This window comes from Engystomops pustulosus, chromosome 6 (assembly GCF_040894005.1).
Source record: "Engystomops pustulosus chromosome 6, aEngPut4.maternal, whole genome shotgun sequence".
NCBI classification, from domain to species: Eukaryota; Metazoa; Chordata; class Amphibia; order Anura; family Leptodactylidae; genus Engystomops; species Engystomops pustulosus.
In genome coordinates this window covers 36313275-36331251 of record NC_092416.1, presented here as the reverse complement: position 1 = coordinate 36331251, position 17977 = coordinate 36313275, and the positions used below count along the sequence as shown (strand labels likewise).

The 17977-nt window shown below is 45.4% G+C and overlaps 1 protein-coding gene across 5 annotated transcripts in view; it reads left to right on the top strand.

Moving 5' to 3' along the window:
- CEP164 (centrosomal protein 164) overlaps nucleotides 1-13712 on the top strand; it is a 38965-nt gene extending 25253 nt beyond the window's left edge. For 2 of the 5 annotated variants that reach the window (XM_072155714.1, XM_072155712.1), the window contains 13 exons: nucleotides 459-602; nucleotides 692-775; nucleotides 1293-1361; nucleotides 2868-3031; nucleotides 3102-3243; nucleotides 3526-3596; nucleotides 5360-5555; nucleotides 6611-6718; nucleotides 7771-7882; nucleotides 9142-9462; nucleotides 9591-9657; nucleotides 12007-12129; nucleotides 13017-13711. In XM_072155714.1, the coding sequence (XP_072011815.1) occupies nucleotides 459-602; nucleotides 692-775; nucleotides 1293-1361; nucleotides 2868-3031; nucleotides 3102-3243; nucleotides 3526-3596; nucleotides 5360-5555; nucleotides 6611-6718; nucleotides 7771-7882; nucleotides 9142-9462; nucleotides 9591-9657; nucleotides 12007-12129; nucleotides 13017-13113 (1698 nt within the window). In that variant the 3' untranslated portion in view covers nucleotides 13114-13711. Of the gene's footprint in view, nucleotides 1-458; nucleotides 603-691; nucleotides 776-1292; nucleotides 1362-2867; nucleotides 3032-3101; nucleotides 3244-3525; nucleotides 3597-5359; nucleotides 5556-6610; nucleotides 6719-7770; nucleotides 7883-9141; nucleotides 9463-9590; nucleotides 9658-12006; nucleotides 12200-13016 lie in introns of all 5 variants that reach the window. The other 3 variants (XM_072155713.1, XM_072155716.1, XM_072155717.1) reach the window with 3 other exon arrangements.
- Nucleotides 13713-17977: the final 4265 nt, after the last annotated feature.

The following is a 17977-nucleotide window of genomic DNA, read 5'->3' as shown; positions in this document are numbered from 1 at the left end:
GTGTAGGGAACTGGTTTAGGCGTGTGAGAGGCTTATGACTGGGATCGGGAAGTAAAAGCTTTACCTTGCAGGCGTGCCGAGACTCACAGCCATTGATACTGTTTTACAAAGTTGCTAATAAGCAATCTTTTCCTTATCCCATTCTGGAAAATGTATTTGCCTATTTCCCAGAATCCGCTAGTGGAGTGTCAGTGGCTGTAAGTCTCCACACGTCTGCCTTAATTGGAAAAGTCTTTGTAAGTCTTTCAGACCCAAACCTGCATACTCGAGCTTGGCTGAGAGTGCCTGTGTTTTCTGTACAGAGAGGAGCATATCCTTTGAGAACAGAGGGTGGTGCGTGTTGACTTTTTTTCTACTTTCTCCGACATCTGCTGTCACTGTGTAGTCAGGATATTCTCATACACGTGAAACGCCCACCTTATCCCACCCAAATCAGATGATGCTGGATTCTCTTCTAGGAGCAGACCCAGAGATCGCAAATGGTGGAAAAACTAAAAGATGAGTTGGGGAGGATAATGCGGCTGCACGAAGAGGAGCTGGAAATCCAACGGCAGGAACAAGAGCGACGTCTAGAAGAAAGGCAGCGCAGTTACCAGGAGCAGGTAAGTGCTACATCATGTGACATGACACTAGTGTATCAGCCTGGTGACTACTACTTCATCATCATACGTCTCTTGTGTCAACGCTTTAGGAGAACAAGTTACAAGATTTGGAGCAAAACCTAGAAATCAGAAGAAAGCAGCTTATACTGAAGACAAGTCAGCTGGACGGCCAGGTAACAGGGGGTAAAACTTATCTACATCAGAGAATGCTATCCTGCAGAACGAAAATTATTATATCGTTATCTAGATTCATTAAAGAATGCCAAGATTTTCATCCTGCTATGATCTTTTTATACTATAGCTAAAAAATGTTTTCAGCCTTAGAGTTCCTTTCGCTGAAAGAAAGTAGAGATTGTGAAAGCAATATGAATTGTAAAAGTTATTTCCACCATAACATCTATGATCTATACATACAGCCAAAAATTGGGTGATGTATATGAGGCCTTAGTATTATGAGTGTTAGGCTCAAGGGTACAAGATGTTGTAATGTCATCACCGATGCAGCTTTTGGGACTGAAAAGAATTCTGAAATAAATGTCACTTTATTGTAAAACTACTAAAAATAAAAAATCTAACTGAATCCACGGCTAAAGATTTTGTATCATGCAGTGAATTGTAAATTTTCAACGTATATCCTTGTCTTATGCTAATGCACACTCCTGATTGGTGATATAATGTGTTTTATTTTAGGAAGAAGCTTTGGCACTGAAGATGGAGGCGCTGGAAGATCAAGAGAAGGAGCTAGAGAAAAAGGCACAGGTGAGTAAAAGCAAAGGTTGTGTTAATGCCTGGTCATCTAAGGGTTTGATAGACTCTGTATACTATAAGCCGGGGGACCTAAATGTACCACAAAAGACTGGAACAACGTTGACTCGAATATAAGCCTATGGTGGTAAATGTCACAACCTCCCCCCACTTAATGAAGTTTCCCGCAGCCTCTGCTCACTACTGATATGTCCTGCAGAAGCCTCCCCTCACTAATGAAATGGCCAGCAGCCTCCCACATGGAGATCCCCAGCAGCAGCCTCCCACTAGTGAGATGCCCGGCAGCCTCCCCTCGCTAGTGAGATGCCCGGCAGCCTCCCCTCGCTAGTGAGATGCCCGGCAGCCTCCCCTCGCTAGTGAGATGCCCGGCAGCCTCCCCTCGCTAGTGAGATGCCCGGCAGCCTCCCCTCGCTAGTGAGATGCCCGGCAGCCTCCCCTCGCTAGTGAGATGCCCGGCAGCCTCCCCTCGCTAGTGAGATGCCCGGCAGCCTCCCCTCGCTAGTGAGATGCCCGGCAGCCTCCCCTCGCTAGTGAGATGCCCGGCAGCCTCCCCTCGCTAGTGAGATGCCCGGCAGCCTCCCCTCGCTAGTGAGATGCCCGGCAGCCTCCCCTCGCTAGTGAGATGCCCGGCAGCCTCCCCTCGCTAGTGAGATGCCCGGCAGCCTCCCCTCGCTAGTGAGATGCCCGGCAGCCTCCCCTCGCTAGTGAGATGCCCGGCAGCCTCCCCTCGCTAGTGAGATGCCCGGCAGCCTCCCCTCGCTAGTGAGATGCCCGGCAGCCTCCCCTCGCTAGTGAGATGCCCGGCAGCCTCCCCTCGCTAGTGAGATGCCCGGCAGCCTCCCCTCGCTAGTGAGATACTTGCCTTCAGTGCTCCCTGCAGCTCTTCTACTCTCTCAGGGTTCTTGTGTAGCGGCGGGTTAGAGATGGGTACATGCACTTTACCCTTACACACTCCACGTTCTCATGGTGTGTGTGCAGGCAGAGCACATGGACCTGTCTTTACCTGTGCTGCTACACAGGAAGCCGAGAGAGAAGAGGAGCTGCAAGGAGCACCAAAAGTAAGTACTGACTTTTTAGTAGTCCCTTTTTCTTTCTGGCCTAGAGATGAAGGTCCCAAATGGAGAACTCCACAAAATTTCTCAGTTTGTTGAAATTTTTGTTTTGATTTACAACCTCTGTAATAGCATTAGGAAATCGTGAAAAGCTTTTCCAGGACACTATTGACTTGAGGATAGGTGACCAATTCTGGATTTGTAATGACATCTTACACTCCAACCTATCAGCTGTAGAGTATAGGAAGGTAGAGATGCAGTTCCACTCTTGGCCACTACACAGTGTACAGAGCTGTCTATGCTCAGGTTCTGAGGTAGGTAAGAACAGCAGATCAGTGGGGTTGGACATCTCTCTCCCAATCCAATCCTGATTTAATCATGGGGTTGTCCTTATCAAAGTCTCAAAATACCACTTGAAGTTCTCATTTTGTTTCCTCACACCCCACAGAACCTCAAGTCTCAGGAAACTGCTGTGAAGGAGCAAAGACGACTAAGTGAAGTCCTACAACGGAATCACCGGGAACTCGAGGAAGTACAAGACCGGAAATCAGAGGTGGAGGCTCAAATAGAACTTCTCCAGAGCCGCTACAGCCGACTTCAGAAAATGGCAGAGTAAATCCTGTTTAGTCTGTTACAAAATGTTAGCGTTGTGGTAGCCCAGCTAACAATATCCTCTCCGCAGTGACCTGGAGGAAGAAGTCAACAAGAAACGGGAGGATCTCAAAGAGTTAAAGAAGGAGGGCGCAGTCAAACCAATGGAGACAGAACTACGTGTAGAAGATCTGACACAGTCCAACAGCCTCCTCCATACCATCGCCTCCCCGGTCAGTAGATTGGTGTCTGGTGGGATAGCTTCTGAGCACAATGGGTTAAACTGATATAAAAATAGATAATGCCGACCCCTCCCCCACCTCTGTAGTATCTACACTTGCAAATGGCCACTAAGCTTGGCACTGGTCGTGGTGGTAACCCGCATCATCTGGCGACAGGGCTGGTAGCCTTATGTGACATGACCATTTGGGTTTGATGTCAGTTAATGTGAAAGTTTACACCTAGACATTTGCTTTCCTGACGTAAGACTAATTATGTTCTCCCCTCTATATCAGTACCGCACAGAACCTCCAAAAGCAACTTCTACTCCGCTACATATCCCTGGACTGGACTCCAGCATCGATGAGTAAGCCCACTTCCAAATATTTTCCCCTCGTTGAGAGATTTCTGTAAAGTTCTTGATTTATTGGCATGGATCTATAAGAATTCTTCCTTAAAGAGAATGTGTCACCAGGAATGTGACCACATTCAGTATTTTGAATCATTTCAGTAGTTTATAAAACTATATTTCACATTACCTGGCTCCCTGCCAGCAGCGTGTGGTGAAACCCAGGGGAGGGGGCATCTGCAGCCTGTGTGTGCCTGTGTCACTCATCCAGCTCCTTTCCCAATTCTGGTCATCTGCATTGAGCAGGCAGGGGGAGGGAGGGGGTGGTGTGGTGTAGAAGGAGAATGCATGAGGAGACACAGATTGCAGCTTTCCCCTCCCCCGGGGACTCACCACATGATGCTGGCACTGAGCCAGGTAATGTGAAATAAAGTATTAAAAATCAGCATAGCATAGACTATTGGAACCTGTCATCAGATAAAAATGACATTCCTGACGATAGGTTCCCTTTAAAGGAAAACCCTCAGAGGGCCAGAGGACACATATAGTTATCCCGCTATGCTCCCAGTACCCATATAGCTCTGGTTCTTCCAATTTTTGGGTCTGTGTCCAGCCAAAAGTTGCCTCTTTGGACCAGGGGAGACACCGAATTTGAAGTCCCATGGAAAATGGAAGTGATGTCTGAGGAGGCAACGCATTGGCTGAAACTGGTTCTGTGACCCCTGGAAGTTTAGGCCACGCACAGGCGGGGGGTACAGAAACCTCAAGAAAACCAGGATCTGGGGTAGGACATGTGTGTTCATTATGTTTGTGCTAAAAGGGGCCCCTAGTGTTAGGTGGGTGGTATATCTGCCCAAGCCAAGCACCACCCACCTGACATTATAGAGCAGTGGTGGAGAACCTATGGCACGGGTGCAAGAGGCGCCACTCTGAGCCCTTTCTGTAGGCACCCAGGCCATCACCCCTGCACACCAAACAGGACTCTAAGAAATTTCCCTGCAGTTCCAAACAACTTGGAAGCAAAGATGCTGCTTTCAGTGATATTTTAAAGTGATACTAAGGCTAAATTCACACACACGGCGGGTACACTTCGGCGCTGCTCACCCCCGCCCCTCTCCATAGAGAACCATAGGACACTGCGCCGTATTTCGGGGAAAGATAGGACATGTCCTACCTTTCTCCCGGCTACGGAATGGTACAGTGCTGTACGTGTGCTGCACCGTACCGCTCCCGTACCATGCCGTATATATGCCCCCCATACGGCCAGTGTGAATGTAGCCTTACTTGGGACTGTAGGATGAGGGAGAATGTGTAGACAGGGCCTAAATATATCTGAAGGACTTCCTGCCGGCCCCATGATTCTCTTTGTACAGAGGGACACTGGAAAGAAGCTACAATGATGCAAATGTTCCCTCCTTTCTACTGTGTTGGTGTCCTCAGGAGGCCAATATGATTGATCGTTGTTGAAGAACACGGAGCAATAAGTTACTGCTTTACTTTTTGGTTGGCACCCCATGATAAATAAGGGTTTGGGGTTGCAGTTTGGGCACTTGGTCGCTAAAAGGTTCACCATCACTGTCATAGAGTCTAATGGTGCAGATTTCTGGGTACTGGTAAATCCAGTGTCGGTATAGAGACTGATGGCACCAATTGGCACTTGGGACTGATGGGGACTAGAGAAAAACCTTGCCTGGAGCTGATGGAGGTGGTGCAAGTTCTTCTTTACTCCTCTCTATGTAAGTATTTGTGACATCCAGTCTCCCGGGTTGTGTTCTTTCCAGCATGCGTTCTTACATATCATCACAAGGAGCTTCCATCCAAAAAGCCAAGGATTTCTTACGCCTTCAGACCCGCTCTATGTGCCGGCGGCAGACTTTGCTGAAAGCGGCCAAACAGCAGTGGAGGCACAACATGCAGGAGTCTCAGGATTCCCAGGACTCCCAAAAGCTGGAGGGCATAAGGAGGAACCTAGAGGAGGTAAGTGGCGATTATCCGGATATTGGAGCTTGTGACACTGGACGTTGATGATTATAGATGAAACTATTAGATGCCCCTCCACCGCTATAGTACCTGGGGGCAGTGACCCCAGGAGATAATACGAAGGTCCACCCGAATAATGTATTCTTATAGGTATCTGTTTGTCCTGTTACAAGGAAGACGCCCTTTAAACCCCGAATGTTACCTCTGAGGATAATGGATATAAATTTGAGTTGTTAGGATTTTGAGGTCCTTTAAATTATTCAGGATTTGGCTTGACAGCTAAGACCTGACACTGTTATTTTATGGAAGGCCTTAAGGGAATTTACCGGAATATACTTAGAATGTGTTAGATCACAGCCGCACCAAAATCATTGTTTAGTGAGTTTATTCATAACGAGAATCTGACACATTAAACATGTATCGGTAGTCTGATCTAGAGCAAAGCAGGAGGAGCTGAGCAGATTATACATAGTGTCCTATCTGCAGGCAGCATGTTATAGAGCAGGAGGAGCTGAGCAGATTGTACATAGCGTCCTATCTGCAGGCAGTATGTTATAGAGCAGGAGGAGCTGAGCAGATTGTACATAGTGTCCTATCTGCAGGCAGCATGTTATAGAGCAGGAGGAGCTGAGCAGATTGTACATAGTGTCCTAACTGCAGGCAGCATGTTATAGAGCAGGAGGAGCTGAGCAGATTATACATAGTGTGCTTTCTGCAGGCAGCATGTAATAGATCAAGAGGAGCTGTGTAGATTGTACAGTACGTAGTCTTCTATCTGCAGGCAGCATGTTATAGATCAAGAGGAGCTGTGTAGATTGTACAGTACGTAGTCTTCTATCTGCAGGCAGCATGATATAGAGCAGGAAGAGTCGAGCAGGTTGTTCAGTGTCATATATATATATATGTGTGTGTGTTACATTACTGTACAGTGTATCTATGCCAGTCATTGTGTTCGCTATATGTGGCTCTATCATCATTGCTGTGGGGAGCCCTGTGTGTACAATATTCAGGTTTGTGGAGCAGATATTATTACTCGCTCCGTGTTCCTGCAGGAAACTCGCCACCTCAAAGACATCCGCAGCACAATGGAGAAGGGACATGTTTTGCTGCAGGAGAAGGAGCATCGTCTGCAGGAGCTGGAGGATTCGCTCCTAGAGGAGGTACGGCATAACATATGCCACCCTGTGCCCTGCCCGCAAATATAAACAATCATACGCTGCCAGCTGAAGACCTATATGCAAACAAATGTGTGTTTTCTGCCATATTGCGGTTGTCTGGTGGGAGATATCACTGTGCTATCATCTCAGAGGGGCAGAGGATAGTATTATCCTGTAATCCACACTGTACAGTCACACATCTGTGGCCTATAGCGGTGGCTGGCACTAGCGTCTCATGAGGGCGGCAGTAACACAGCAGATGGTGGGCTTGGCTGCTGCTGCAGAAGAAGATACAGGGTTTCCAGATACTGATATCAATGCCGGCGTCTGCATCATTACACAATGGCTTTTCTAACTAACAAGACAAGGAGGGGGATCCTATGATGTCCAGAATAGCGCCACATCTGTCCATGGGTTGCATCTGTTATTGCAGATTGACTTTGTTGTCAATGGTAAAACCCCATGGATTGGTGTGTGCTGTTTTGGGGAGAAAAGCAGCAGTTTTGCCCATGCCATGGTATTGTCCCTGCAGATCTGTGTAACCATACCTTTGTGTATGTTGTCAGTAGTGACAGGACAGTGAAAAGTGAAGTTATAATCCACCTCTGCAGTTCTTGCAAGGTCTCTAGGCGGGACTTTCTGCCTGAAGAGCTTTCTTCTCTCTGCACTGAGCTGCTCCACAGCTCCTCCCCTTTTGAAGGAACAGGAGGTGTATCAGGAGTCTGGTTGGATACTTACAGCAGCCAATCCGAGCAGAGGGGAGGGGCTGTGGAACAGGTCAATGCAAAGTGCAGAAAGCTCTTCAGGCTGAAAGACCCACCCATGGCACTTACAGGTGATGCCAACCTGGATCAAAAGTTCACTTTTCCCAGCCTTTTAATATCATATTGGCAGGGGCCTGACAATTATAAGGGATTTTCCCTGGGGGTCTGATGTATATGACCTATTCTTTACATAAGCCACCAATATGACAAGTGGGAAACACTTCTAATATCATATCGGAGACTGTGGTTTCCTGAAAATCCGACCCTTTCACCTTCTTTCTCCTTCTTAAGGTGTCAGAAGATGATACTCTAAAGGGCAGAAGGAGCAACAAAAAGATTGTGACCTTTGATGTCAGTGACTCGGATGACACCAGTAGTGGGACCAGTATGGACGCATATAGAGGTGAGACTCCGGGAACTTGTTATGTTCAGTTTCCAAAACTTTTTTATTTACAAAGAGCAAAATTATTCAACTATTAATTTTTTTTCTACTTTACGTCTCTTTTTTTTTTACCTATAGGGATGGATCCAAAAATATTAGCTCTGTAGATAATTAAAGAGGACCTGTCACCAGATTTTACCCACTAAACTACTAGTCATTTCCCTCTTTTATGTGAAATCTCACCCATTTACCTAGAAAAAAAAACTCCCCCAAAGCAGGGGTGCACCAACCATGAGGCGCGTTGAGCGTCTTGCCTCAGACAGCACCACCTGCAGCAAGATGGGGGGCAGCAACTGGGGTGTTATCACCTGATACAAAACAGACCTTACACCCATGCTGACATCTGGGGTGGAGTCACTGCATGGAAAACCCACATACTAATTGATATATTAATATGACACATACAGCATGTTTCTAGGTGCTATAGGACAGAAGACAGGGGCTTCTGAAGTAACACTACCCCTTCATCCACTAAACTTGACTCATCTCATTTGAAAATGAGGTGAGAAGAGTCATATTTGCATATGACTTTGCATACTAGATACGATGGAGGGGGCTATGTTCTATAGATCAGTAGAAAGTTCAGGTTCACCCTTGCCCCAAAGTCATATGCAAATATGACTCTTCTCCCCTCATTTTAAATGAGATGAGTCAAGTTTAGTGGATGAAGGGGTAGTGTTACTTCAGAAGCCCCTGTCTTCTGTCCTATAGCACCTAGAAACATGCTGCATGTGTCATATTAAAGATCATTTCAGATGAGAGAACAGGCTTATCGCTTTGTGAGCTATAGAACCAGAGATACCGGCAGCTTTAAATGTAATTGGAAATGTGAGCTACAGATATAGATCCAGTTCCCTCCTATTTTTTTTTTTAACTGCCTGTAGCTCACAGAACCATATGCTTGATGGGATCGGAAAGATCATTATTTTTAATATGACACAAAACCCGTAGGTGTTATAGAACCAAAGATAGAGGCTTCTGAAGTGACTCTTCTCTTGCAACCACTAAACTTGACTCATCTCCTCTGAAAATGGGATGACACGAGTCATATTTGCCTGAGTTTGGAAAATTATTATTTTTTTAAAGGTCAACAGATGAGATTTTACATAAAATTCTAGGACATTTTATGTTCTTCCTGTGGAGACTTGTAAACTAGTGAGGTAAAACATGGCGACAGGTTCCCTTTAAAAGCTCAATTACTATGTTGTTGTTTATTACAGCAGGCGATGCGTCTGGGGCACTGGGCAGCCTGCCACTGAAGGTCCAACATCTGACCGAGTCACTACGTCACCTCACCACTGAGCTGAACAGTGTCCTATCATCCCTCTCGTCTGATCCCCAGTCCATATACCATACACACAGCCAGCCCCCGCCGGTGACGGGTATCCCTGTATCTGCCTACGCTTCGCTTTCCAGGATCACTCCTCAGATTGGCAGTCAGTGGGCCTGGAGGACCGGAGTACACTCTAATGCCGCTTCTTCCTCTGCCGCCCAGACGGTGGATGCCATCATGGCAGAGAAATGGAGAAAGTATTTCCCAGGTGAGACACAATCACAGATCAATGATAAGAGATTGCTCCAAACTTGTACAAGCTGCATCCAGACCATGTCCCATATACGTTCACATACTGATGGTGATATGTGGTAACATCTGAACTTTGTTTTTCAGGCGGGACACCTTTGCTCGGCGAGCCGGCTCAACATACAGAGAATAAATTAGGATACGTCTCTGCGGAGTAAGTTACCATCACACATATATAAACTTTTCAGTAAAGTTTCACACAAACATACACGGGGCTGCCTATTGGCTTGTTGACAGAATGCCCCTCCCACTGGTTCTGGTCTCCCTGGATACTGCACGTATATACAGCAGGATACGGTGCACAGCTGTATACAGCAAATGTTCCCATCGACTTCTTTGGAGCATACGAAACGTAAATACTGGAGAAAATAGGACATGATCTGTATTTTGTATTTATTTTTTTACGTCGCTCGAGGCCATGTAAACGGATGACCATATTGCCCATTGAAATGAATGTGGCCATATGCTACCCGTGTGAAAGCGGTATGGATAGCATACATCATAGAGGTCCCTAAACCAGGCACATTACTCATAGATCCAGGCACCGTGACTGTGGTAATCTCCTTATATTTGGTATCCATATCCTCCTTCCTTCTAAAATCAACTTTTCAAGTTATGCTAATGAGCCTGAAGCAAACTGTCTCCTCCTGCTCCCTCAGCACTCCCCTCCCCCTCTGCCTGCTGTCATTTCTCAGTCCTGCACAGTGTAACTGCATGTGAAGCTGCAATATGGATGCCCCCAGTAGACCTTCAAGCTAATTAGCATAATCAACAAAGTTGATTTTAGAAGGACTGAGGCCTTGGATAATAAATATACGAAGATCCAGTCACGGTGCCTGGATCTATGAGAAGTGTCCCTGGTTTATCATGCTGATTTTTGATGATAGATTTCCCTTAAGGGATTTCCATATCAATGGCCAATAGTGTTATAAGCCTAACCTTTGGAAGGGCAGCACAGCAGTTTTTCTGCCATCCTTTGGGTGCTGGGCCCTAGAATCAGAAGGCTTCCTCTACTGTACAGCAGCGTTTTGGGGAAACCCTGTCACCAGGGTGCTATTTTCATCAGTTGACAGGTTGTTATAACCAAAGTACTGTATATCCAAAAATGTTTCTGTGTTATATGTTGTTTAAATTATAGTATGTGAAACTTTACTTGGTTCCCCAGCGAGTACCAGACAGGAAAATGTAAAATGACAACTTGCGTCTGCTGTATAATATATTCACTGCTCTCCTCCGTCACTCCTGGCTCCTTCCCTCCATCCACCTGATGATGTGTCAGCTCACTGCAGACAATGCAATCTGCTCACACATGTATTTATAATGCATTTGTACCACAGTGTGCACCTAAAGGAGCAATCCACCGGCCTCCATATTTATGTTGGAAGTCTGGACATAATTTTGGCGCATGGCCGTTAAAACTGCAATGAAAAAAAAACTGGTGCACTCAGTTTAAGTGCGTCTGGCCAGATTATTAAAGATAACTATGTGCAGTTTGCCTCACTAATAATACATTTGGGCCAATCTCTCTCTCTGGCATCTAAGTGCAAGGAGAGGATGTGATGGGGAGCGAGTGCAGGAGCCAGGAGAGCAGTGAATATATTATACAGCTGACGCAAGTTTCACATAATTTTTTTAAAAACCATATAACTCAGATATTATATGAAAACATATTTGGCATATACAGTACTTTGTACCTGTCCTCTGACCCTTAATAAAAATAGCTCTATGGTGAACGGATTGTATACGATCTGCTCAGCTCCTTCTGCTCTGTAACATGTGGCCAGTAGATAGGACACTATGTACAATCTGCTCAGCTCCTCCTGCTCTATAACATGCTGCCTGCAGATAGGACACTATGTACAATCTGCTCAGCTCCTTCTGCTCTATAACATGCTGCCTGCAGATAGGACACTATGTACAATTTGTTCAGCTCCTCCTGCTCTATAACATGCTGCCTGCAGATAGGACACTATGTACAATCTGCTCAGCTCCTCCTGCTCTATAACATGCTGCCTGCAGATAGGACACTATGTACAATCTGCTCAGCTCCTCCTGCTCTATAACATGCTGCCCTCAGATAGGACACTATGTACAATCTGCTCAGCTCCTCCTGCTCTATAACATGCTGCCCTCAGATAGGACACTATGTTCAATCTGCTCAGCTCCTCCTGCTCTATAAAGCACTGAAAGGACACTATCACTGTTCCCTATAAATCCACAATATGACAAATTAGAGGTTAAACAGAAAGTCCCATACAGGGAGTCAATACATGACAGACTTTTGTCCTTATTTTACAGAAATCAGTTAAAGAATTGAAGGTCCATTTGTTCTGGTGTCTTTGGGGTAGAGACACCCAAGGTTCCTGGGCTGGTGTGCCCATATCTTCTGCACCCACTGCCCAGGCACCATCCATACTATGTATTGCAGCAGTGACTATATTGTCCTGTCTGTAGCATTTTACCAAAGGACTTCTTATATCTTTCCCTTACGTCTTTCCTGTAGGGAACAGCTCAGAAACATGCAGAGCACGACATTACGAGCGCAGCACACGGACCGGCAGACGCTGCAGGCCATGATCGACACCAACAAGAAGTGGCTGGAAAATTACAAGAATGACCCCAAAGTGTATCCTAAAAGAGCCTGGAACCTTATGGGGGTCTGAATCTCCATGTTACAGGATGGGATCCGGCACAGTGTATCCATCCATAACGTATCTTCTGCCTACAAGATATGTCATAATTATGTGACTGTGGAGGGTCACAGCAGTTGTATTCAAAGCCTATGGGACTGTCCGAGTTTTGCTTTCTCCTCCGGTCCTATAGGGATTGAATATAACCTATAAGACATTGCTCAGGATTGGGATAGAAGATGAGGCACAACAAGCCTTACGCCTTTTATCTTGATTAATGGGGGTTTTAGGGATCACCTATAAGGCTATCTACCACCAGGATGAAAGACTGTATGCAAATGAGCCTGAGGGGCTCCAGGCTCCATTAACATGTATGGAGCCTGGAGCCCCTCAGATTCATTTGCACACACTCCTTCATCCTGATGGTAGATGCCATTTAAAGCATTTCTAACTTGAAACAGGTTTCCATATTTAAAGGATTAGGGTGGCCCAGGAATAATTATTGATAAACTACAATCTTCAGGAGAAGCTATTAATATCATATCTGATCTAAATATGGCATAATTGGCTCCATGCTATGTGTAGTGGCCAAAAGCAGTCACTACAGCTGCGTCACACATTCCTTTCTATTGGAGCTGTGGCTGTAGTTGCATCTTCTGGCCACTACATGGCGCTCTACCTTGCAGAGTAATTCCCATGACCGTAGGATCATCGGGTCTTGTGTTTTCTTACAGATGTTAAAGGTTCCCCAAGAATATACTATGTAATAGAATGGGCTTTAGGGTTATGGGTAATATAGATGGTCATCACTGAGAATCTCCCATTTTACTCCGTAGTGACTGTTCTCCTTCATGGCCAGCCCTTCCTTAACTCGTATCCACAGTCTCCTTCCATCACGGATGAGCCGATCTCCTACAGGAAAAGGATTAGTGCAGCTGGGATTGGATGAAAATGACAAAATCAAAGTCTATCATTACTAGTGTCCAACAGCGGATGACACTTCTCCAGGAGCCGGATGGGACAGATTTGACATTCTGGATAAATCAAGTGGTTATGATATATGAAATGCTGGAATTTTTTTAATACTTCTGATCAAATGAAAGGGATCCCTTTACCATAAAAATCTAGTCTGATTTTCAGGCCACATGACATAGAGCAGGAGGAGCAGAGCAGATTGTACATGGTGTCCTATCTGCAGGCAGCATGTTATAGAGCAGGAGGAGCTGAGCAGATTGTACACAGTGTCCTATCTGCAGGCAGCATGTTATAGAGCAGGAGGAGCTGAGCAGATTGTACACAGTGTCCTATCTGCAGGCAGCATGTTATAGAGCAGGAGGAGCTGTGCAGATTGTACATGGTGTCCTATTTGCAGGCAGCATGTTATAGAGCAGGAGGAGCTGTGCAGATTGTACATGGTGTCCTATTTGCAGGCAGCATGTTATAGAGCAGGAGGAGCTGAGCTTATTGTACATAGTGTCCTATCTGCAGGCAGCATGTTATAAAGCAGGAAGAGCTGCGCAGATTGTACATGGTGTCCTATCTGCAGGCAACATGTTATAGAGCAGGAGGAGCTAAGTAGTTTTATATTATCTGCTCAGCTCCTCCTGCTCTATAACATGCTGCCTGCAGATGGTACACTGTACAATCTGCTCAGCTCCTCCTGCTCTATAATGCACTGATAGGACACTATTATACAATCTGCTCAGCTGTGCACTATGCAATGATTGCAATGAGGGGGTCTTCCTTGGAAGAACACTAAGCCTAAAATTTACACTACGTTTTATGCTTTTTTTAATGTTTTTATTTAGTATATCGCCTGCGAGCAGTTATTTCAGGTTAGAGAAAAAAAAACATTTTCCCTTTAACTGTTGTAGACAAGGTGTAAAATAATGTTTGCTGCATGATCTCATTTGTTTCAGTTTACATATGTATATAGGATTGACACCGGTGCTCATCATCATACGCTGCACTACTATATATGACCAGCATCCGGTTCAGTGTCCCTGTAGATAATAAGTCATGGAATTTCATTGCTTATCCAGAAACAGCGCCACCACTTTCCCCTGATTGTGTCTGGTATTGCAGCTGATCGTCATTAAAGTGAATGGGGCAGAGCTACAATACCATTTACAACCTATGGCACTGTTTCTTGAAGCAAGCAGCCATGTTTTTCTAATCCTGGACCTGGAGGGTCCCTTTAAGCACCCCTCACTTGTGCAAATCCATAATATATTCTGGGGAAAGATCTTTGAAGTGAATCTTCACCTTTCACAATATTCTTTGTTTTAAACTGTTTCCTTTTGGTTTTAATATATCTATGCGGGTTCTAGGCTGCCGTCACTAGATGGAGCTGTAGAGCCCAGTGTCTATGGTTTTACTATATAAGGGGCGGACATATAAAAAATTGTAACCCCCTTTAAGAGAGTGATCAGATTTCAGTGTTAATGCCCTTTGTACCTTGTATCTAGATAAGTCAAGGGGGTGGAGATTCACTTTAAGGGGTAGTCTCTCAGATAACCTGCATCCATAGTAACAGGGCGGTAACTTGTAAATATAATAATTAATCTTTAGCGCTGCAGTTATACAGATCCTTCCGCTGCAGCGTGTCGGGATTATTTTTCTATAAATCGTGTACATACTTATTTTTATACTATGAGCACTTTGTACAGAGCCCAGGGATCTGTCACCTATAGGACCCCTATAGAGTGTAGTATATAGTGCCTGAGCATTTTACACATTGCCTTATCCTATATCTGAGTTTACAATCACTTCAAGCTTCCAATGGAATCAATCGGTAAAGTTCTTATTGTTCCTGATGTGTCACGACAGGGAGTCTGGGTACGGACAGTAATGGACCCGAGCGGTTCTGATCCGAAGTGAGGAGCCGGCTGTGCACACACGGTCCCTCTCCATAGAAATGAATGAAACCTGGGAGTTATAACAATGATTGGTTTAATATTCGTGTTATTCGGAATTTTATTAATGAACATTTCCAGGTTTTTCCAGGTTTTTGAATGGATCCTTGGTCTTGGACACCTCCATCCAAACCTACTCCCTGTCTGTAGAGGAGGTCATAATTGGGGTCCCACCAATCCACTGTATAGGTGATGCGTTCACTTCGTTGGGTCCTGTGAATCGGTAGACGTACTGATCATATATTTTAGTTTTTTACAATGGAGAATACACATAGAATATTATCGGGTCACCCATCTATCCCCTGCGGATGAATCCATCACTTTCTGGGAAAACCCGGCTCAGGATGATGGATTTCACCACTTCAGATGCCTGACAGCTAATCATTCCCCTCTGCTTCTCAGAACACATGCACCCCTGGCCTGGCCAAGCATGAGTGTCTGTATAATATGGAAGTCAGGGCAGAGAGTATCTATAGTGTATGGTCTGTCTCAGGATTCCTACAAATACGCCTTAAAAATAAAAGTTTACTCCGACAAGAATGTGGAGCTTTATGGATTTTCTTAATGCATTTTTTTTCCTGCAAAAAACCCTAATGTACATGCAGGGGCGCAACTTTTGGGGTTGTAGGTTGACCATTGCAAAGAAACGTGTACTATAAATGAAACATTATAATAATGGGGCCTGATACCATTAAAATTAAGCATGATAAAGCAAAGACACTCAATATAACTTGTAAAATTATGCTAATAAAGCAAAAGGGCTCTGGGAGGGGTGTTACCGGAGCCCATCCGTGCTGCAGCTTCACAGGCTGTTACACTGTCCCCCCCAACTCCTATCTCCCTCTGCCTGTTGTTATCTCATACAGTGGGAGGGGAATTTCTTCTTTCTCACTGTAATAGTCTGTGATGCTGCAGTATGATGGGGCTCTGGTAACACCTCCAGAGCCCTTTGAATTAAATTTTAAGCTAACTTGAGAAGGAAGGAGGCCATGAATAACAAATATAAGATGATGACCACAGTCCTTTATGAGTAAGTGTCCCTGGTTTATCATGTTTCATTCTTCTGGTGGATTTCCTTTCCAATAATTTTTATATTGCTGGAATAGTCTGCTGCGCCGAGCAACTGGAAGCCTGTATCCGTGCATGTAATTACAGATTTTGGCCACTACACAGGGCAGGGAGCTCTGTTCTCTGTGTTACTAGCATTCAGATGGTGTCTGGACACTAGCAGATTTCCTCAGGATAAACCATCAATTCCTGGACACCCCCTTTAAGTCCCGCCTCTGAGTACATGAACAAACCCACAACAACCAATATTAGTAGCTGCTATGAACAATACCAAAAATTTTTATAATTGTCCATTCCAAGAACTACAACTCCCAGCATGCCCTGCACGCTTCAGTTGTATCTACTATGGATTATACAAACCCTGTATCCATAAATGAACTGATGTATTGTCTTACTATTTTCCCGCACTACTATGCAATCCTAATGGAGGCCTCGGCGCCTGCCGCTACTTCTGGACTGTGGTAAAGACGGCGTCGTGTGCTGACGTTTTGTACTTCTTCTCTGTATGCGCTGTGTGAATTGGATTGTTTGGTTTTGTATTCAGATTAAATCCATATACTGTACTCTGCCTGCGCGAGTCTCTTTGTGACACAGATATGGAGTGTTAGCTCAGTGGGGAAGGGAATTATCCCTACGTACGGATCGTAATCTGAGAAGAGGAAAACTCAGACCCGGACAATCAATCTGAGAAGTAAATAATCCATGGAATCTGCCTTTCTTTTTATTTATATATTTTTTAGAATAATTTAATAGAATCTGACATGTTAAAAGTTGTGTCCAGCCTTGACTAGTATGTTGTAGTATTTATATCATACACGTGTCATTATGTGACTTTGAAATCTTCAGCAGCTCTATCGGCTGAAGCAGTATCGGCTGTTTGGAGGAGACCCGGCTGCTGTGACCCACTGGGCGGAGACCTAGCTGCTCTGACTCGCTGGGCGGAGACCTAGCTGCTCTGACTCGCTGGGCGGAGACCTAGCTGCTCTGACTCGCTGGGCGGAGACCTAGCTGCTCTGACTCGCTGGGCGGAAACCTGGATGCTGTGACTCGCTGGGTGGAGTTCAAGCTGCTGTGCCTCACTGGGTGGAGACCTAGCTGCTGTGCCTCACTGGGTGGAGACCTAGCTGCTGTGACTCACTGGGTGGAGACCTGGATGCTGTGACTCGCTGCTCCCCCTCCCCTCTCCATAGAAGCTCTTTTCAGTCTGAAACCTCAATGAGCTTCTGTCTGTCTTGGTAGTAAGATGGATATCACTGAAATTTCAGAGTAAAAAGCAGATTAAGAATGATGTAGAGGGGCAATAAGAACTGGAGTAACTGGAGAAGGAAGCGCTTATCTGTGATGATATATAGGACAAAGTTTCTACTACTAGAGCATAATACATGTTAGCAGACGCCAGGCCTGCTTGTCCCATTATCAGGCTCTTCTGACTGTTTCTTGCTATGGGGATATGGATGACAGCTTATGACACAGGCACAGATAGAGGCTACTGGATCTTAGGCCTCATGCACATGTGCGCTCACCTGGGCCGGAACCGGGGAGGAGCACGCAGCTGGGGGCAGAATCGGGTTAAGTGCCCCCCTCCATCACAGCTGGGTGGCTGCACATGTTCCATCTTTTGCAGCGCCACCTCCCAGCCAGGTCACAGAGCCATAAGACACAGGGTGCTCACCACACCTTGACCTGGTGCCATAGACCTCTATTGTGGCCATGATCTGCCCCACCCAGATCTCATCCACAGTTATGGTCATGTGCGTTATAGTAAATTTATTTTTCCTAGTGCTTTATTACCTGATTGTCGATCACTTCTTTTAGTTTCTAAAGACAGCTATCAATTCTCATACCTAAGGATTGCAAACCT